Source organism: Polyodon spathula, chromosome 24 (genome assembly GCF_017654505.1).
Source record: "Polyodon spathula isolate WHYD16114869_AA chromosome 24, ASM1765450v1, whole genome shotgun sequence".
NCBI classification, from domain to species: Eukaryota; Metazoa; Chordata; class Actinopteri; order Acipenseriformes; family Polyodontidae; genus Polyodon; species Polyodon spathula.
In genome coordinates, this window is record NC_054557.1 from 10,289,953 (window position 1) to 10,312,437 (window position 22,485).

The 22,485-nt window shown below is 35.7% G+C and overlaps 1 protein-coding gene across 1 annotated transcript in view; it reads left to right on the forward strand.

The window, feature by feature from the left end:
* The window catches only part of LOC121299143 (protein unc-13 homolog C-like), a 152,488-nt gene that overhangs the window by 16,593 nt on the left and 113,410 nt on the right, over nucleotides 1-22,485 (forward strand). The window contains exons 9-11 of the mRNA XM_041226712.1: nucleotides 924-1,049; nucleotides 5,222-5,488; nucleotides 13,754-13,820. Coding sequence (XP_041082646.1) covers nucleotides 924-1,049; nucleotides 5,222-5,488; nucleotides 13,754-13,820 — 460 coding nt within the window. The remainder of the gene's footprint in view (nucleotides 1-923; nucleotides 1,050-5,221; nucleotides 5,489-13,753; nucleotides 13,821-22,485) is intronic.

A 22,485-nucleotide genomic window follows, 5' to 3' on the forward strand; every position in this document is an offset into this window, starting at 1 on the left:
CGAGAATGGGACATATTGTGCTTTTTTTTTTTTTAAAGTGTGCACATATTTAGGAAAAGTACTTTCCTTCTCACTATAAACTGACAATCTGATCAAAGAACTAGAGATGGGCTCAGCTGTTTAAAATGAGTGCTCCTCAGATTACTATCCAACCCAAGGTCTGCCAAGTGGTGTAATTACAAAATGATTAGCAGAAGGAGCGGCATATCACATTAAGAAATTAGGAATCAAAGGCTGTTTTTGTATTTACTCAAAATAGATCTCCATCTGTTTGCAGTTGTGTCCGCTTAATTACACTTGAGATCCATACATCAAATGTGGCTAAATCCTGTGCAGATGAACAAGGCCCACACAGTTTATTACAAGTGCATCTGTAACTAACTGCAGGCAATCAAGCCATATACTGTTTGTGTCCTTGGTGATTGCTGAAAGGAAGGGCTTCCTATTTTAAACATCTATGTTGCCATTCAAGCAGGAATACTAAAAGACTAATTAATTATAAATAATAATAATAATAATAATAATAATAATAATAATAATAATAATAATAATAATAATAATAAAGGAATGCCTTTTCAAGGCTGTTGTGTTGTAGGGTTCAGAAAAATAAAAGCCATACATATAATAAGGCTTTTATCCTATATGTGTCCATTTGTTTTGTGGGCAACTTTCCACCAGACAATTGCATCTCAAACCTGAGGAAACCCATGAAAATGATTTGGTGTACGAATTGAAATGATGTCCTGGGTTTGAGTCCTACCTGGTGCACTTGTGTGATCTCCAACTGGTGGAAGGCGTTCCAACCAATCCACTTTCTGGAGTGAAAAATAAATACCAGAAGTTGTTACACAGTTTGTATCCTAAACATCTGTCATTTCATTGTATCACATGTACTGTATATGTCATTTTCAATTCACATCTAGGCAACAGAATGAATTAGACTTGGCTTTGAACCTCAAAAACAATGTGGAGACCTGTTCAACCTGCAGTCAAACCCCAAGTCCCCAGCTTTCACTGGAGAGCAGACCTGCGCTCACACTTTCAGACAGGTGAGTCCAATCCGAGACAAACTAGTACATTCTTTATAACCCAATCAACATTAAAATGCAACACAAATACCCTTTGAAGTGTGTACATATTGCAACATCATTACATCCTGGAAATGCTTTCTTCTCAAGAGTGGTGATTTCTTTTTTTCGAGAGATTCAGTTGATAATTCAAGACCCTTGCATGATATTTTTGCACAGTCATTTTGCAGTTTCTCCATGTTTTTCCAGTGGTTGTACTATGCTCTTACCATATTTTACCATGGTTTGCCATGATTTTTAATGTGCTTTGCCATACCTTGCTGGGGTTTACAATGCTTACTTACTGTGTGCTTTACCATATGTTATTACACTTTGATATGCTTTTACTATGATACACTTTATAAGGGGAGCTCCAGATTACTTTTCACTGATTTATAGTTGCAATTAGTAACTTGTGTTGCTATAGTGGTCTAACCTAGTCCTACAATACAGGTTTTCTCATTTCAGAGTCCCTCAGATAGACACTGTTTAAATGAGCGTGGTTATCAAATCACCCTTCACACAGTGAGCGGGCGTTCTTTTCAATGCAGGTCTGAAGCACTGTCCATACTGTACCTCCTCTGTGGAAACATTAAGCACTCCAGTCTCTACTTCTTTTAAGCACCTAACTTTATTATATGAATGTTGTCTAACACCCACTGAGCTGCTGTGACACAATGCTCTATAGCACTTGTACAGCAACTCCAGTAGTAGTACTTCATAACATTATTTTTTTTTAGTAGATGTACGTTTTCAAAGCAAAAAAAATGTTTCTCCTGATATTCTGCTAGCGGTAAACTGTAAAGCTTTCGGCATTTGTGCCTCTATTCATAATACAAGTATATATTATATATTTAAAATATTAATGCCATTGCTTTAAATTAAAAAAAAAAACAAGTTAATTTAAACAAACACTTTTTCGCTTTCAATACTTCTGGTTTAATGAATGTGTTTACAGTGCTGATATGATTTTATGTAGGCCATTTTCCAGAGCACTGCTCCTCTGAATATGTGCTGTAAGATGGCTAGACCTTGTCTTGGTTTTGTTTTTCTGTATAAATGTTTCATGGTGATGTTGCTTTGTTTGCTTTTTTCATACATGCATACAACAGGTTGTAAGAGCTGTTTCAAACACAAGTTTCTATGACAGACAATTTTTTGGTCACAAACAGAGTAAGTTATTGCCACATAACAAAACGTTATTGTTGTAAACACAAGTTATATCGTTATGCTAACTAAAATATAGTTTACAGTGTTCATAAGAAACCAGGCATGCTGGCAGTAAAATAACACTCATTGGAGTTTTCTAGAGAAATGCTTATCCAATTGTCATGAAACGTGGTTTGGACAATATTGACGTTATTGAGAATATCAGAATCTGAAGATAGGTTCTGCTGGCTTTGCGTTCTTCTTTTTTGTCGGTGGCACACAGCTAAGCATACTGTTTAAATAGAACGGAACTATGCCAAGTAATATGCAAATGAAAAGGCATCACTAGGCCTTGTTGGTGTGGTTACATGCAAATCATATGGTTTTGAAATGGTTTGCATTTGGCCTTTACTGTTACAGCTGTGAGGACTGCAAGTTTTAAAAGATCATAAGCAAAAACGATTGAGTCTGTCTATTCCTTTTTTAAATTAAGTTAATGGATGTGGTTTAAATCTGGCCTTTGCAGTCTAAAATGGGGTAGGTAACTTTTTTATTGTTGTGTTTTTGGTTTTTTTTATGTTACATATATTGGTACCTTTTTTGTATTTTACAAATTTGTTAAGGCTTAAGCAAATGTATTTATCTTCCCAAATACAGATTTACAGGCAACAATCTATAAGTCAGTTTCCATTAGGAGCATGCGGTATGAGCCTACCCTAACTCATTTGAGTTCATTTCAGGGTTCCAATGTTGAACTGCATGTTTCCTTTTCGAGCATATGGACAGCAAGCTTAGTAAATGACTTGATTAGGCATGGTACATTGTACAGACTGAAGAAATCATATTGCACTATAAACTCGAATTTCGTATGCCTGTGGGTATTTGAATGGTAATCTAATCAATGTCTTGAATTAACATATTCATTCCACAACAGATTTTGTCGTTGAACCACAGCTGTTTTGCTTTCATCTGGTTCATCTGTGGTATGGTTGTGCAATATTATAGCCAACTATCTTGTAGACCCATGAACAGTAAACAGTATAATAGCTAGGCATAATGTGATTCCCTAGGTAGATAGGCAGTCAAGCCTTATGCCGCACTGGCTTTAAATGAAAAAAAAAAAAAAAAAAAAAAAGTTTTCTATAAAACATATATATATTCATATGAGCTTAACATTCAGCCTACAGGGCTCAGTATTCCCAGGAGGTCTCCCGTCCACGTACTAACCAAGCCCAACATTGCTTTGCTTAAGCATTGCATGGTAAGTTCGATTTGAAGAGCTTTCTGTCGTCAGAGACATTGCCTAGTCACTACAAGGAAGTAGCTCTTCTTGACCCCCTATAAAACAATGGACCATGTAAATATTTATTCTCCTATTCAACTTTTAATTTTATTTTATTTCTGAAAATGAATGGAAACAGCTATTCTGCTCCTGGGTAAGATTCATCAGTACAGTGAGTTAAGACTTCAGGGCTTTGCTAACATTAGTTGGTGCATGGATGGCTTTCATAAGACTACAGAGACTGCAACTAAAGCAATTGGATTATTTTTGCCTGCGCTAGATGTTATCTTATCTTGACTTTATTGTCCATGTTTTTTAAACAAATCATGAGCTTGGGGTGGTGTCTACATGAGATCACTCAGTTTGAGGCAGCGTTACTGTATATTTCATACTGTTTCATGCTGCATATCAGCCTAGGGGTTGTTTTAATGGACTTCCTTATGATACCATGGAAGAAAGGCTGTGCTCACCCATCCCTTCTTCTTACATGCATTAAAGGCATTATGACTGACTCCGTCTTCATATGTTTCTTTGCTTGTTTTTTTTTTTCCATACTTCAGTTCGAGTCTGTTTTTAGATGCAGTGGTTTAACCTTAGCTAAGCATTTAGACAGCTGGTTTTCACAGACACTGATTTGTACTAATCATGAACTACCTTAAGTTTATATTAGTTGCATGTAATTAATTGGGGTCTGTGAATCCAGTGAAAAAGGCTTAAAATGGTGATAGCGTTACATGCAACCTATAGAATTGTATCCTTCCATGAAGTGGGTGCCATAAATAAGGCAGAAGGCACAGGTGTCGTTGTCCATCAAATCAACAGTACTAAGGTCACTCTTGAAATCAGGACTTAAAGTATGTGTTGCAGTAAGAATACGTCTGTTAATTAAGAGAAAAAAGACTAAGAGGCTACAGAAATTGGACTATGGAACAATGGTCTGGATGGACACCTGACACCTGTGCCGTCTATTGGTTCTGTTGTCAATTCAACGCTTGTCTTCTTTCTATTCCTTAAGGATGTTATCTTCAAGTATTGCTCATTCTTGTTAGACAGCTTTTTGTGCCTTCAACTCCTGGGTTCTTCTTTATGCAAGTTAAGGTTGTTATAATAGTAGAAAACACTACTGGAGGATTTGAGTAAATTGTTGATGCTCATAATGCATCAGAGTAGATGGACAGCAGTGTGTGTGTGTGTGTGTGTGTGTGTGTGTGTGTGTGTGTGTGTGTGTGTGTGTGTGTGTTGTTCGGCAGCTTTGGTGAGATCACTGACAACATCAGAACAAATTTCCAATTGATGGTCATGCCTTGCAAGTTTCAAGTCAACACATCAAATAGTCCCAGAGATTCAGCCAATACATCAAGCATGTGTGTGTGTGTGTGTGTTGTTCGGCAGCTTTGGTGAGATCACTGACAACATCAGAACAAATTTCCAATTGATGGTCATGGCTTGCAAGTTTCAAGTCAACACATCAAATAGTCCCAGAGATTCAGCCAATACATCAAGCATCAGTCAGATACATTGCTCTTTGGACTGCTGCCCTAGAAGTCTTTCTTTTCTCCAAAACTTTCTTGTAATGGATGGTTGCTTTTCTATGTCTGCCTCGTTTGCTCCTGTGCTTTTGAGTGATCCTTTTAACATCTTGTACTGGTTATACCTCCGGTATTGTGCTCTATACTATGCTTACTTTTTAACACAGCTGTTTGGTTTCATTTAATTTGTGCAGCGGTTCCCTGGAGAGTAGGCCCTGTTCTTCATCAACCCTCAGTGAGAACGATGCTGCACAGGATTCCATAGAAGATCTTGACCACGTCTCCCAGAACACAGACTACAGCCTCAAGAACCACTCTCCGGGACCCCATAGCGACCAAGAACAGAGCATATGCAGTAGCTGCAGTTCATCCAGCTGTAGCTGCACTTCGAAGGAAGGAATTAAAATGGATGGAGAAGCCGAGGCCGCCTTCAGAAATGGAGTCTCAAGGGAGAAGAAAATGTAAGTGCTCCTTTTATAAGTAAACACTTTTTTCTTTCTCAGAAAATGCATCTAAATCAGTTTTATTGCCCAAGAAATCGATAAATAATAAACATATGCAGCTGCTGAGAAGTGACTACTGTAAGAGATATGTGTTCCCTTTAATTTTTAATAGGTGACAAAAAATGCAATATTGGCATATGAGTCAAAGAGTGCGTGATGTAGTGAAAAATTAAGACGCCTTAAAAAGGGCTGACAGTTTATCTATTCTGTCTTCACAACTACTGTGAAGGGATTTATAAGAAACCATTTCTTCAGTTTTTAAGAAATAAAACTTTATTGAAGTTTATTAATGCACTGTTCGTGTTTTTGAGATTCTTTTGACATTGGTGAGTAATGCAGTCATGGAGGGGTTCATGAAATAAAGTCAAAGCATATTTAAAAAATGAAATGCTAATAACAGAATATAGAACTTGACTTAGCATGAACAGTGTTGATGGACAATTAGCTTCAGTCTTGATTTTCAATTAACATTTAGGCCTGTTATGCATGCATGGTCTGTCTTTGCAATTTAACAAAGTATGTTCAGGTTTAAGACTATGCATACAAAAATAACAGAATGTAATATATTATTTGTAGAAGTTATATATGTATCAGACTAATCAAAATACATGGTTAAATAGTATGTGAATTTTGTGAAATATTAGACAAAGGCTTTTACTTTTTAAAAATATCTTAAATAAAATACTATGTACATGCAATAACATATCCTGATGGAGTGTTAAATATTAACATCTCCTGGCAGAAGACAACAGTGCAAACAAAAAAGAAACAGTTTGCATTGTTTTTACAATGAGTCTAGTTGTGCATATAGTGAGGTAGTTAATCAGAAAAGAAATATAGCGAATAGGTCTGATACTTGGATAATCTTATGTCAGGTCTCTATATTTAGTAGTTATGAATAAAAAAGGAAACCTGTTTTTCATCAATGTTTTTTGTACCATAAAAACTAGGCCACATGCAAGTAATGCACTAAGCTTGTGTTGAACTTTTTTTGGGTGCTTCTGAATGTACTGCTTATGAAAGTTACAGGGCCCTGAAACTGGCAACAGTCAGACTGTGCCAAAAGAGCTTTCATTTCACAGCTCCACAAGTGCACTTCAGTTATACCTGAATACTCCCCTGCCATTCTGTCCTGGGCCTTTCTCAAGCAATTGAGCTGTGGTGGTTTTGTGACTAATGTCCACTAAGGGCTCGGCTGAGATATGAGAGGCTATTAAATAAACCCCCATTGCCCCCTTAACATTGTCTTTTCCTTGGAAAGGCCAGGTCAGCCTTCACCAAAAAACGTTTTTGCAAAATTAGATAACAAAGTCTTTTTAATTACTTGGTGAATGAAGTCAAACAAAATCATCTGAGGTATGCAAAGGTTTATATTGTGAGAATTACATAGTGGAGTAGACATCTAACTAGAGAAAGATAATTCTCATTACAACTAGCAGCCATGCATTGCTGCAAGTGTAGATTCTTGACAAGTGTATTGGATTGTACTGCTCAAGAGAGAGAGAGAGAGTGCTGTGAAATCATATTGTTGTGAAAGGACTGTCAGTAAGATATTTCATTTAGTCAGTACTGTACTGCATACTACAGAAGATCTTGGTCAATCCAAAGTATGGAATGCAGTCAAAAGATGAGGGGATTGTGTTGAGAGGAGGGGATTGTGTTGCTTTGTTAATTTTATAATTACGGTTATAACGCTCTGCTATGTGAATGTCAAGCCTTTTAAAGTGTTACCATGGTAACAGCTCTGCAACGAAGTCTGGTAAAGCAATCTAATAAATGTGGTATATTCTAAGCATTTTCTCAATGTATCTTTTGAATATACATAAACCACCACAGGTGGTGGGAGAAAAGGCACCAGGGTAGGTGTTGTGCTGCTTTTTTAAATTTATTGTTTACCTTTGACACTTTTTCAGTTTTGAAGAATTGGTGTAAGTCATTGATGTAAGGGATTGAAAAAAAAAAGAAAAACCTTGGTACATTTGAGCTGGGATGACCCAGATATAAAAACAAGTACTGGTGTCCTCTAGCTTTTATTTGAGTGTCAAAATGAAAACTATACTATGGCATAATTTATAGAATTACACACTTCAACTTTATCACTTCTCCTATTACCATAAACCCATTAATTATAGAGGTGTTGGAAACAGAAAACCAAATTTCTATTTATTTTCCTTAAAATACCTTTAGTCAGGCATGTACAGTATATAAACTTTAATAAAGGCTTTCAGTTATTTCATCATTGGGGCATTAGTGAGCTGAGTCAATAATCATTGTGCTTAGTTTCAAATCAGACGCATACTTTCTGTTAGCATTCAGTTACTATTGAACAACAAGTGAATACTGTGACAATACCATGATTAATCTGCCATCCTTTGCATCCATTACAATTGTGCAAATACTGCTCTTCAGTTCTAGTTATATATGTAACAGCTAGTGACCTATATAGATGTAAGATCCAGCACCACCATTCTAGTTGCCTGCATTACATATGTCTATGGCAGGCAACTAGAATGAAATCTAACAACATTCTTACACAACTTAGTCATATACTAAGAAGGTATATCCTGTGTCTTTTGCTGACATACTGTAATTTGCTGTTGCTAGTGACCATGAAAAATAGTTTGTTCACAACTCGTATGTATTGAACTGAAAAATAATGAAGCTACTGGTCTCTCAACTGTAGATCTTACAGATAGGGTTAGAACTAAAATAAAATGAAAGCATTCATCTTTACTTTTACATCAGTACTTCGGAGCCCTATTTTTTGTTTGCGTGATTGTTGAGAAAACAGATCCTCTCCATCAATCAATGCCAAGACATGCTTGGTCCGTGACAGACTTGTTTATTTTATATTGAGGATGAGTTAGTTTCTGAAATGGTGAGACGTGATGCTTCCTTTGTCATTAAAAAGATTCAAGTGGTTGGTACATGGTAACTGACATTTGTCACGGAGAGAAACTATGGGTTATAAATTCTTTACACTTTGCATGAAGAAACTGCAGCAAAACAGAGACCTTGCTTCCCCTGAGGGGTAATAGCAATTCATTGTCATATAATGGAACACAGCTGTGCAAAGCTGTCAGCGGGCTGTATAGTAGTGTTGTCATGTGATCATTATAGGATATACCCCAACTAGAAGCATCAAAGGCTGTCAAAAAGGAAGAAAGAGTTTAAAATGAATTGAAACATCTTAATAGCACACCAAACCCTTGAACAGAGATAGAGAGAGAACAATAAGCAACACCATATCCATGCTGTATAGCAGAAGCTGAAATATTGTAGCTAATTATTCATTCTTAATTCTTAATTTGTTAGGAAGTATCCATCACATACTTTCTTTCCTAAAGGGGACCAAGTCACTCGTATTACTCCAAGTCAGTGCCGGAAAAACTGTAAAAAAGCAAACAAACAAACAAAAGCTAATAAGTAGATACTGGGGTTGGACAAACACAGAAAAGAAACCTAGCATAACACTGCCAATAGGGCGTACAGTAGCACTACTGTGGGCAGGTACGACGCACTCGGGTATTAGGAAACCTTCAGGACAATCTGCTGTCTTGCCCATCAAGACTGAAACTATATATATATATATATATATATATATATATATATATATATATATATATATAGCTAACATGAGAGGGATGCCATTTAAAAGAAACATATACTGGTGTAGAAATGAAACAGTCATGTCAGGAACAGCCCATCTATATTCAAGTGTCCATCCTCTGTAGTATGTGTTGTTTTATGTAGTGGCTGGTCTGTCCAGTAGACCTGCACCTGTGACAGAATACATTAGTGAGGTTTTTATGTGACACAGTGACTGCTTTTCCTTTTTTTTTTTTTTTCATTGTGAAGGCCCTCTTAAGAAAGAGATAATATTGGATTGTTTATCAGCTACCTTTTGATGTTACCAAGTGTGAATCCAAAATACATACTTTTTTTTTTACATACTTGGAATCCATCTGTAAGCGTTTGGCTTGGCCAAGCAACCTGGAAAGATTAATTGTGGCAGTTGCTTGGCGTGTTGAATCTGTGAACAGCATCTATCTGCAATACATATTGTTATTGTTGTGCCAGGGACTTTTTTTTATATGATCTGAAATAAAGCTCATGACTATAGACCAAATTTTAAATCAAAAAATCACTGAAAGTATTGGAATATAGGGTTGAAGAGAAAAGTGAAAATGGTCATGTGTCTTTGTAATACCACAGCATTTACACAGATGGTTGGGGGGACATGATTGTTATTATGGTTATTATGTTTTTTTACAAAATAATTTTTACAAAAATATTGGCTGTTGCTTGTTTTTCTTTTTTTGCGAATAGGATTGTGTATTTACCAATCAAAGACCTGTATTTTCTCTGCAGAAGTCCAATTATAAGTTAGCTGAGGCGGGACAAACAGTTCTGTTAACTGTAATTTCTGGCCATTTTTATGCAGCTGTCCAGTCTGCTGAATGTCGATGTTGCTAATTGTACAGAGACTGTTCATTTACTGAAAAATCAAAGTAGGCTACAATTAACATTTTAGAAGCGTATTTAGAATTAATTACTATTCTTACAAAAAAAATGTCATAACGAAAAAAATCCATTCCGGCGACTCTCAAAACCTTACAAACTGGGCTTAATCATGATGTTCCACTGGGTGAGTAGAATGAATAACAGAACACATTTCTGTGTATTGTGTATATAAAAATGCTTGATTGATGTTCACTTTGCAGCTGAATAAACTCGTTACATTTACAAATCAGAGAGTGTGCTACCACAGTAGACCTTTTATATATATATATATATATATATATATATATATATATATATATATATATATATATATATATATATTAAATTATTCAGAAAAAAAAAACAGACAGTAGATAGCAGCTTGTCTGGGTAATGCCATTACTAATGGTGACTGCCCATCATTCTGCATTTTCGCTTGGCTGTTGTGTGCAGCTTCTGTATTGGTAGTGAATGAGCAGATGGTTTTGCGAGGCACAAACAAATTTCCGAATTGCTCAAAAAACTGCTATATTCCAATGTCTCGCAACTGCTTTGTGCCATTTTGAAATATCTCTCTTTGTGTATTTTTTTGTGAGGCACAAATTTAGTGAGGGGATTGCGTGAAGATCGAAGATTGGGTCCGATGTTTCAGACCACTCTAAAACCAAAGCTGTGTTCTCTGAATCCTTTAGCTATTATAATGCATGTTTTGGTTTTACAGGGACAGATTATCATTTAAATGTTTATGACCAAATAAATATAGAGATCCATTGTTGTAGGCTGTGGAAAGGCATTTGATCGGTTAGAAATCACTTGACAAGCTTTCTTCCCAATATTTAAATTTGTAGGAGCCTGCAGCATCTCAGATTTATTTTAGATGGCAGAATTTTACTCTCTAAATAATTCAAAAACTTGAGAGCAGCCTAATGGATGTTCACTGTGTTCTTTTGTTCCATTGCGTGTATCTGCTTGTTGCTCTCCTGACAAAAAAGTTTCATTCACAGCATTTATAAAGTGTGCTTAATGCTAATTGTGTTATCTTCTAGTGTACTGTAGTGTCTTTGCTTTCTGTTTTATTATTTCCTATAAGACCTTACAGCATGTCAACACAACAGTTTGCTGTTTTTGCTGCTGTCAGTGGCAGCTAGCCGTCAACTGATAACATTGTCGGCCACAAGGAAGCACCTTTAAAAAGAGTAGTTTTGATACATTAAATACAGTTTGGTGGTCATGAAACGTTTTTAGACTGCTGTTAAAAAGCATGCTTCTATTGCAAGTCAGGATGTTTGTGAGAAATGAGATGTTTGGTTTGTTCTGTAGGATTCTGAGTTTATGGAATTCTATTTAATTTGTCTACCGTGATTCACTCTGGAATATACTGTATGTTTACTATTGAGGAAAAACAGTAATCATATTATTACTACAGTTAGGCTTTGTTACGAGTACTGTATTTAAAATTATAGACTGGTGACCTGGAGCTTGCAGCCAGTCACAATGTACAATGACCCATCACCATTTCCACCTGCGGTTCACTGAAATCAATGACAAATCGCCACGGTTATTGCTGTCTGATCCCATTTAACACTAGACAGATATAGGTAACTGGAAAAAAAATTGGCTAGCAGTTCATACTGACAGCTATTTAGCCCAGCTCTCTTGATTTGCTGTAAGCTGTTTAATCTATTTCTATGTCTGCATACTCTTTGAGATGTGCTAATTCAGCACTCCTTTCCATACCATTAGTTCAGTAGACAGTCTGGGGTATTGTGCTCTTAAATTGCCTAACCCAGGGCTGTTATGGACCCAGATACTTACTTGCTTTAGCATGGCTTTGGGATGCTACCTCCGCTATTGCAGAAAGTTGTCTGTTGTGACATCACTGACCAGGAAGTAAACACAGGCTCAGTACTGCGGGTTGAGATGCAAATGTGCTTGTTTTTATTAAATGATCAAATAAACCAAATCCAGCACGAGTAGCAATTGTATTTTAGATATTGGTTCTTATGTTCCCCCTCTCTGAACAACCAACCCCTTCCAACACACAGCTACCGGTATATATAGTGGTCGAGGGATTAACTGGCTGTCAGTTACCTCGTCTATCCCTCGACCACATTCTGCACAGTTTTTTTTAATGAGTGTGGTCGACAGCCAATTTTGTTGATAACTTACTGGCTGCCGACCATGCATTATCACTATTTTGGCAGAAACGAGAAGCGACCGTCGTCCCTACCAACTACATTTAACTAAAAATAAAATAAACACAATCACATAAAACAATAATAATACAAAAATAATACTAATAAACACAGGGGCAATGTGTACCCCGTCACCTATTTATCAAACCTGATGTTGTTGTTTTTGTTATCTTCAGGCAACCGCAAGCTTTATTTTTGCAACCTATCAATCTACTATAATTAATTCCTAATTCTATTTTTTTTTTTTTTTAAGAAGGGAGAATGGCTAAACTGATGAGCTAGTTTAAAGTTTTTCTGCTAACTGAGCTGTTCTTCAACAGACATGGGAAATGAGCATCTGCTAGCTTAACAATCCAGGTAAAGCACAGGTTCCTTTTGAACTCATAATGAGTCGTGGTCTATATTTCTTGAAGCTTGGGGCCTACTCTTTTGTAATTCAGAAATACTTCGAAACAAAAAAGCTCAGTCTTGGATGCTATAGTGCTGTAGTTTGGATATAGCTGAGCACAGCTCTCTTTGAAGCACATTTACTGTAAAAACCTTTGTATAAGTCTATTTTGTAGATATTTTAGGTGGTCCTAAAAAGGGGGGAGTGACTTATACACTGGTGTGAACTATAGGCTTTTTCCTGAAATTGTTCTCTCTAAAAGGGGAGGGGGTGACTTATCCACCGTTTTTTATGGTACTTTACAACATGATGCTTTTTCTTGAGCACACCAGGAAAGAGGAATTGCGTTGGTAATACCATTTCTGCTGAAACAGCAAATATTCCTCATAAAAAGTAATTGGCTGAATTTCTGCATGAATACCTGTTTTCAATAAAATTAATAAAGACATATTAAAATGACCTGCTTTTATGCTGCCTTTTTAATATGCAACAGCTGAAGCAGGGAAAGGAGGTAGTGACATGTGTGAACAGTAGGTGAGAGATACAGCATGCAACATAATCCCCATGTTGAAACAAGAGCCATCGCAGCTTTTTAAAGTCCATGGCAGGATGCTGGAGATAAAAATAAAATACTGAATGCATTGCTCAGGTGTAGATGACAGGATTAACCTAGCAGGGAAGGCTGTTTTAAGTGTTTACAAATATCAATATGCACAGTGCTGTCTAGAAAAAAAAAAAAAAAACCTTGTGCTATTGAGAGAACTGTTAGCAAAGACACTCACCCTCAGTGTGATTATTCTAATGATAGAGTGCTCTACTACAGTAAATACTGTTTAATGCGTATTGGGTCATTGGTGATAAGGACCAACAGCTGCAGATACAGGCATCTGTACAGACAATATGGATTGACTCCCCACCTCTTTATGGTTTTATGGTTTGCATTTTCATGTTGGTGTTTTTTATTCCAGTGTTTACTCCAGTCTTTTATTAAGCCATAAAATGCCCATATAATTCCTTTTAGTGCTACACAACACTCTATGCACAAATCAGTATTCAATATGTGTATTATTATTATTATTATTATTATTATATTATTATATTATTATTATTATTATTATTATTGTTTTTGTTTTTCAGGGATTATGATGGTGTGATTGGTAGAAACAGCATTGCACAAGCAAGATGGACAAGTGTGATTCAAAAAGTAAGAATATGTATTTATGATGTATGATAACTTGTTGGATTATGTACAGATGAGTTGCACAGTATTTTGGGATTATTAGATTGTGTGGCATTAAACTTGGCAACACAACAAATGGCTGTTGTTTCTCAGACAGGTACAATTTAATACAATCCCTTCACTTTACCCTGGATTTTAACAATTTACTTTTATGTAATGTTTTTATTTTTGGTTTGTTTGTTTACTATAAAATAAGTTATTGCTCAATTATTTTGATTCATTGATTAATACATACTCTGTACATCTGACCCTTTTTTAAAATGCATATACAGTATATGATCTGCTGCAGAATACAGTGATTTAAGATTTCCTGTTTCCAAATGCTCTGATGTCCTGTTCTTACTAATCCTGGCAACTCATTGTTGTGTTTGTGTCATAGCACTCCCCTTTCTTTACTCTCAATACCCTAGCGTGGCATGTCACAGTTATAAGACTGGAGAACATCACCTTTTTTTTTGTGGCAGATGCCACCTAATCTTTATTTGCTAATGACTTTCTGCAGCTCCAGGTAGGAACCATCTGTTTTCCATTAGTCATGGTAGTGTCTTTTTTCAGTGATATTTTCCAAAGATCTGTGCTCTCATGCCAGTCACAGTGTCTGCTTATGACAACTCACATTTGTTTATTTTATTTTGCTGCTGAAAAATCATCTTTCACAGATTTAAAAATAACTAACAATCAGAGTCCCAGAGTGGCTTCCATGGTAAAGTCAGCATAAGTAGATGGTAAGATCCTGCTTGATAAAAAGAAAAAGGCAGTTGATTCCACAAATGTTATTGGAGGAAATTAGCGTTCTTCTGAAGGCTATTGGAATGGACAGTCTCTTCCTTTTAAACAAATATTGATAGTATTATTGTATGTCTGTCTCAGGAGGCTGTGTGGTCCAGTGGTTAAAGGAGGTCCCCAGTTCACTCAATGACTCTCTGTGTGACCCTGGGCAAGTCACTTAACCTTGTCTTTCGGATTGTTGTAAGTGACTCTGCAGCGGATGCATAGTTCACACACCCTAGTCTCTGTAAGTCGCCTTGGATACAGGTGTCTGTTAAATATATATATATATATATATATATATATATATATATATATATATATATATATATATATATATATATATAATATTTGTTTTATTATTATTCAGCATCTGAAAAAATAATTCAGTTTTCATGTTACCATATTATTGACACATTTTGATGAAATGTAATTTCTTTAATGTTACATTTTCTTCAAGTACTATTTTATAATACGCATTACAGAGATCAGAAAGTTTAGCAGGGAGTAAATAACAAGGGTGCCTTTTATACAGAGTGGATTTTTGTTATGGTAACCAACAGCACAAGCCAAACATATAACACTTAATCACTTGAAGAATACATTTAACACTAGAGCTATACCACCCATTCTTCCCAGTTACCCAGACAGTTTGGAGCCTGGTGCTAGGCAACAATAATCTAATGCATACAGGCATCAAACACAGACATTAAAAAAAAACAACACTGTCAAGTGAGAAAGCTTAATAAAATTCCTTAACTTTAAGAATACCAGTATTTTTTTTAAATGCTTCTTGTTGAGATATGTAAACATATCTGTATTTCACCAGAGGTTCACATCCATTTCAACCCTAATAAAGTCATACTGGGTATTTTAATATGTCACTGTTTTACAAATACACAATTCATTAATGAAAGTTATAGGGCTAAGAATTTTATACCACGTTTAAAAATGAAACACTCTTTTAAAGTTCAAGAAGCATCCACATTTAAATGCTGGCATTCCTACATGATGTGTTAACACATCACTGAGACATTTTTGGTGCACTTATACATTGATCAATGAGGCAGGAAGAAAGTCAATATGTAATGGAAATGTTCCTCCTTCCCAGCTCCTGCAGGAACTAAACACAGTTTTGGGTGGGGATTTGGATTAGGGTGGCATAGGTTGGATTATTGGTTTGGGATTTAGGGATTACTCTCAGCAGAAATGATGCTGCTGCATTTTGTATGAAGTGACAGTGTTAGATGATGGTGGCAGGGCTGTATCTGGTACATCGATCGCCAGTCGGCAGAAACAAGGTGCTACCTTGCTGTCTCAGCTGGGTGGTATTTGCAAATAAGTCTTAGAGAACCACTTCATAAATATTCAGTACCTTTCTGATCTGAGAAGGATAGCAACTCCAGGATTGATTTTAATGGAAGAGATTGGATGGGTTCATTCACAACACGTGGGTTTTCATTTGTAATTGCCAACATGCCTAGTCAGTGTAGAATAATAAAATGGACAGAAAATGAACATGCCATTTGTATGTTGTGCATGTGTAATTCCACCATGTAAACATAGTATGCTATCTGATAAAAAGATAACAAATTTCAGTATTGGGCTATTATTTTTTTTTTTATCTCAGCTGTCCACCTTTAGCCTATTGGCTGTGATTGTCAGAGCTCTGTAGTTACTGTCATTTTCAAATTAAAATTCATTGGCTTTTCAATTTTCTCTGGCCTGTTCACTGGAAAGTCACAATTCTATGCAGTTCATCTGTTTTAATTGTACTTTGTCTCAGAATGTTTTGGTTTATTGCTCACGTTTATCAGATTCAGTTTATGACACTCATTAAAATGTTGTGTCTCGGCAGTTATAAGAACAGAGCCTGTGCCTATGGGTCTTAGTGATATACGTCTACATTGTTCAGCTTTAATTTATTCACAGTAGAGTCCGTCCTTTACGATCACCAGAGGGACTGACTATACAGTCTTTATATTGAAATGGAATGTCTATTTATTTACTGGGTGTAAACTGGTAAAAAGTACAAAATACAGTGTTTCACAAATATTAGATGTTTCTTCACCTGCTTTACTTATTTCACTTTTTAACAGGCCCTTTCTCCTTTTTTAATTCATTAGTTATCTCTTCCAGTCTGTAGTTCATATGCATATCCATTGTAGGAAACATTTGCCTGCAGGCAGTCCATATTAGGTGCTGGGGCCCTGTGTAAAAGTGCAGAAGCAAAAAAACGCATTACAAATAAGGCGTCATTTCCAAACGTCCCTTTTGCCAATGTTGAATACTGTGTATAAAAAGCATGTCATGTATAAAAAACAGCATCAGAAGCATCTAGGTGCCAACTTTCGCAAGTGAAAGATAAGATATTTACTCAATCACAGTGTTAGTCTGGTTGTTAATCTTTTCAATTACCTGTTCCCTGTTTTATCGCCTGGGGCTTTTGAGTTTACAAGCCTTCTGTCCAGTATTTCACATTCTTGTGTGTATACTTTTTGCCTGCTTCTCAATATCAGGGCATGCAAATCTGCTTTGGTTAACTTGAACGAGTCGCATTTCCTCCACTTGGAAATACATGCTCTATACTGTATGTAAAGAGATGATGAAATGTTCTCATTTCTGTGAAACTCAAGTTTTTCGAATGTGCATGAATAGTATACTTCATCAGCATGTGTGTTTTGAAAATGAAATATAAAATAACAGCTTGCCCTTGACAAACTGACAGATTATATATATATATATATATATATATATATATATATATATATATATATATATATATATATATATATATATATATATATATATATATATATATACACACACACATAGTGCATTACTGCAAGCAACATGTAGAAGCTGTTTTTAGATTCAATGCTAGATTACACTGGGGGCTTTCACTTGTGCACAGAACTGTACTATACAGATTAGATGAACCGGATAATACAACAGCATTGCAGAAGATGTCTGTTTCATCCTAAGATCTGTTTTCGACAATCAGCATGTATTGTCCTTTTACTTTATGTGATTTAATATGTATTTTTATTCTATTAAACCATCCTCTCAGAGCTAAAACTTTAATGAATTCAATCTGATTAGAACTAATTTGTGAATGCTTATGATGCTAACAAAAACATACTGTCCTTTATGGAAAATTGATGTAATAAGAGTATAAAAGGCTGGGTTCAGTATAAGCTGCTGGAACTGCTAAGAAATATAGGATCAAACACGGTATTGTATCTAACAATTACAGTAATTTGAACAAACTTTCTAATGGACAACAAGTACATTTGAAATAAATAATTTCACTAATTCAGTTCTAGCATAATTTGAAATAAACATTAGTAAGCAAGCATTTATCACATTGGTGCTGCACTGCTTGCTGTCAAGAGACATTGATAGCCATCACTAAGTATCTAACTAAATAGTGTGCATTCTACAAGCACAGTGATGTATTTGCATAAGTTGTATTTGAAATCAAGAATATTGGTGGAAGATGTGTTCTAGAAACTCTGAGCAGTGAATGCTTATAAAATATTTTGTAAAATGTATAAAATATTATTTTTAATATATATTTTGCCCAAAGTGAAGGAACAAAATAGGAATTAGTAAATCTTTTAAATGGCAATCTTTTTTTAAGCAATTATTTTACCCAATTTTCTGTCCACTTTGGACTGTCCAGTCAGTTTGTTGTAGTGTGATGAGGAGAAACTGTCCCTGGTGGTTTTGTCTCCTTAACTCATGGGAGCACCAGAGCCAATGTGACGCTCCCTTCAGAATCCCCAGTGAAGACCAGTGACTCTGCACAGGCAGGATGTGAACCTGCGTTGTGCAACTTGCCCTGCACTCCACAGAGCTGCGCATTTACCAGGTGAGCCACTCAGGGGACCCTGAGAGACCAATCTTTGAGTCATCCATAAAAGGATTTAGAAAGATACAAATTCTGGTATGAACCATTTCATAATGAATCAAAAACAGTCAGATAAAGCCTAAGATAATCAAGCAACATCATAATACAGACCTGTGTAAAATCACAAGTGTATAGGTTTCATTTGTTTTTACAGAACATTTTGTTTTCAAAGGTCAAACGTTGTGCTATTCATGTACAGTACAAGAGACGTTTTAGATAAAATAAACTATCCTGAGTAGTAATTTGACATTCTGAGACAAAGTAAACTGATTTGACAGATCTCAAGCCACACTTAAAACTGTCATGATTGTTGGACTCAATACTTAGCTGTTTATTATTAATGAACCAGGTTAAAAATCAATCTGAGCATTTTGAACATATAGCACATAATTTCCCAGTAAGGCAGGAATATGTTTGAAACAACAAAGACATTAAAACAAGGACAAGTAACAGCAGCACAGTACCTTGTCTCTCACTCTAATGATCATTCACTGGTTAGCTGCAGTAATACATCTGTTCAGAAAGCATACAACCAGAGAAAGTACAATGTTATGTTCAGGGTCATTAAAGAAATTGAAAGTATTTTAATTAAGTGAATGTTGGGTCAATTAGAACACCCAGGAACACCTACTTATCAGTGTCTTACTATGTACTCACTGTGCTGCACATATTTTTTCATTAACCCCCTTGCTCTTTATATATGCAGTGGAATGTCTACAGGAAATAACGAGGTATGGCGAGAAGGGCTGTGGGGGCTGGCAATAATGTTTAATAATGTAACAGACTTGTGCATAATTTACCATTCATCAGAATTCATCATGGTTGACGCTGTCACAGCTAAAACCTCACCAGATAATGTATTGAGTAAAGTGTCAGAAAAAGAAAAAAAATGATGGTGTAATCCCCAGAAGCAAAACTCACTCGCACTCAAACTTACCATGATTTATGTCTTACCAAGTGCTGGTTACCTCATTATAAGCTTGTGTTTTGCAGTTGTATTCATCAATGTAGACCTTATCGTTAATACCAGTTCTAGTTAAGTGATCATTAGACAAGCAGGTGCCTTTTTGTAAAAGATGGTATGTGCTTGTGTTTGTATTTTATCATTGTTCATCAAGAAAGGTGTATCGCACCTTCCTGGCCACTGCAGAGGAATTCAATGCTAATATTTTTTGTACAGGTTCATATTTGTTTGTTTTGAACCACTGGCTATGAGTTCAAAGGGCATCTACCATAGGGCATCTTCTAATTCGCTTAGATGATCTGTGAGGGTTATAAATTTAACCCCTGGATAGTAAGACCATGATGTGTCAGAGAATTATAAATGCTGGCTATTTTAAAACAGTGTGACTTTTCTGATGCAGGCCTAAAACCAAACCAAATAACTTCTAAAAAGACCATGGGTTATTTATGTTCCTTTGTCAAAGACATCCAAGTAGACTTAAACCTTAAAACTCTAGTGCTTCACATTGTACAGTTCTATACAGTCCTTCTACAGTGCATGTGTGTGCTAGTTTAGCCCAAAGGTTTAGTTGTAACATTATTGTGTTCTAAGTAATGTCACATGTGTCAGCTTGGAATCATTTTAATAAAAACTAATTGGTTTCCTTTGGAAGAACAGATTAAATCATGTTATAGATAATTTATTATGACAACAACTAACTCTACTTTTAGTGCATGGTAGGCATTGTCGTTAGTTTGAAGATGACTAATTGACATGGTCCAGGATCAAATATATAGGCATATTTACAATTGCAGTCTTGCTCTATGCAGAAGTTGTAAGGTTATACACTGTACATTCGAATACACCAATATTCAAAGAAATTGAACCCTACTTTGTTTAAGCATCACAATCTTTTCTTTCCATAAAAAAACAGCTCATCTTGCTTTAAATAAGCGAGCAGGGAGCTCCTTGCTGTGATGATTAGCCTTCCTTAGGAAGATCATTAGCATTTGATGGCTTCTCTTCTGATAGATTAGATTAATGAAATCTACTGTCTAACTTGTGAGCTACTTGCCCACACACCATGCTATGGAAGTCCATTACAAAATTTGTTTTGGAAGAACTTCCGTACACTGTGAATATTGCCAGCAATATTCAGATTGTTGCTTCCAATTGAGTTTGACAGACGGACATATACAACCTCTAGCATTTTCTCATATTTTCTTCCCTGACTTTATTGTCTACTGTAATCCCAGCATACATGATGAAGGGAATTTATAAATACAGTACCTGTTTTTAGCTTCATTGTTATTATTAACCAACTCTTATTATTATGATTGGTGCTGCAATGCCACAAACATTTTGACTGGTATACTAGGTCTACTTTGTCAGCCCCTTTAGCTCGGACTTACAAACTAGTTTATTGTGCTGCTTTCCCACACTGATTCTGCAATTACATTTAGATTATGGCTCAGCTATCCTTTTAAACTTCTGAAGTTTCAAATAACTGAGATAAATAAATATAAATGCTAAATATGATCACAATGCATTGACACACCATGTATGTTTGCTGTTTGTTTTGTAATTTAGTAGTTCCTTTAAGCAGCTATAAGGACAGCAGTGCCGGAATTAAAATTGAATCCCAACCTAGCACATATTGTATTTTCTCAATTATAAAAAATCATTCAAATGCCTTTGATTAGAATGCAGTATCCCTACTTAGTAGTTTTAATAGTGCAGTGCATTAAAATGTCAATTAGAGTGCATGTTTTTCTAGTGGTATGAATCATTATGAAAATAAATTAAACCCATTTAATTATTTCTTGTTATGGCTATGTCATATTGTGCGTAAATGTACTACATAGTTAACAGAACTGTAAAAATAAATGGTACGAGCAAATTAATTTGTATGATGGTGCTTGTTCTAGCAAGGGGATTGTCTTAATTTAAACATGCTGGTTGTAGCCAGACAGTTAATCTATGGCTGTAAATCTCTTCACAGGTCTATTACTTTTTAATCATGTGTATCCATTAGAAAGAAGACCGATAAATCTCATTTATCGAATTTCATATATGCTATCAATTTCCAGTTTGCTAGCTGGACACTAGGTTATGGCTGTCACTAGATGTGTTTTATTGTTCAGACATTTAAAAATGTGCCTGCTTAAGTTATGGCTGAACACTTTCCTCAGTCACACTGCCTATAACAGACCAATGTAAGACCAGAATGCAAATTATGTTTATATGGTTGTATTTCTTATTTTCTTGTGGTGTTATAAGGGCTGCATAAAGAAAATGTATTTATTCGTAATATTCCTACAGTGACAAAGCCACCTCTTCAGCGTGCAGGATTCACCTTTACCAAGGATATGGATATGAAACTTGTTATTATGGGTAATTCACATTAATCCATTTCCAAAGTGATGTATGATCATTTTCATTGCAAGTATTACCAGATATTATGTTTAGTTATAGAAGAGGGTGTGGGGGTCAAACTGCTTTGAAAAGACTTCTTGTGAGGCTGTCTGTGATTTGTGAGAGACTGCTTATGCATTATAGTACAGTACATACATCAGTGACATTTCTCTAGGTTACAAAATAGACCATAGAGGTTCACAGCATGTACCTGGTTCTTCAAACTGCAAACATGCTTATTTTTACAGTAAAAACAATATTTGTAACACTGGAACACAAACAACCATTAACAGTTGATTGACATGCCAAATTAACAGAATGGAAAGTTCTTAACCTCCTGCTAGTTCCCCCCAAGCACGTGACACACTCTTTTATAGCAGTCTATTATTGTAACAGTGCACACAGTTTCCTCGCCATGATTCATCTTGATGATGAGACCAGTATAAGAATTACAGCAGCTCCATAGGAGTCCTAAAACAGACAAGTAGAAAAGTATAGGGTGTTTATACATTACTGAAAATATCAGTCCAATTATGAATCTTTTGATAGTGTTTTAAAATGGTAATATTTTGTTAGTTTTAGTTAGTTTC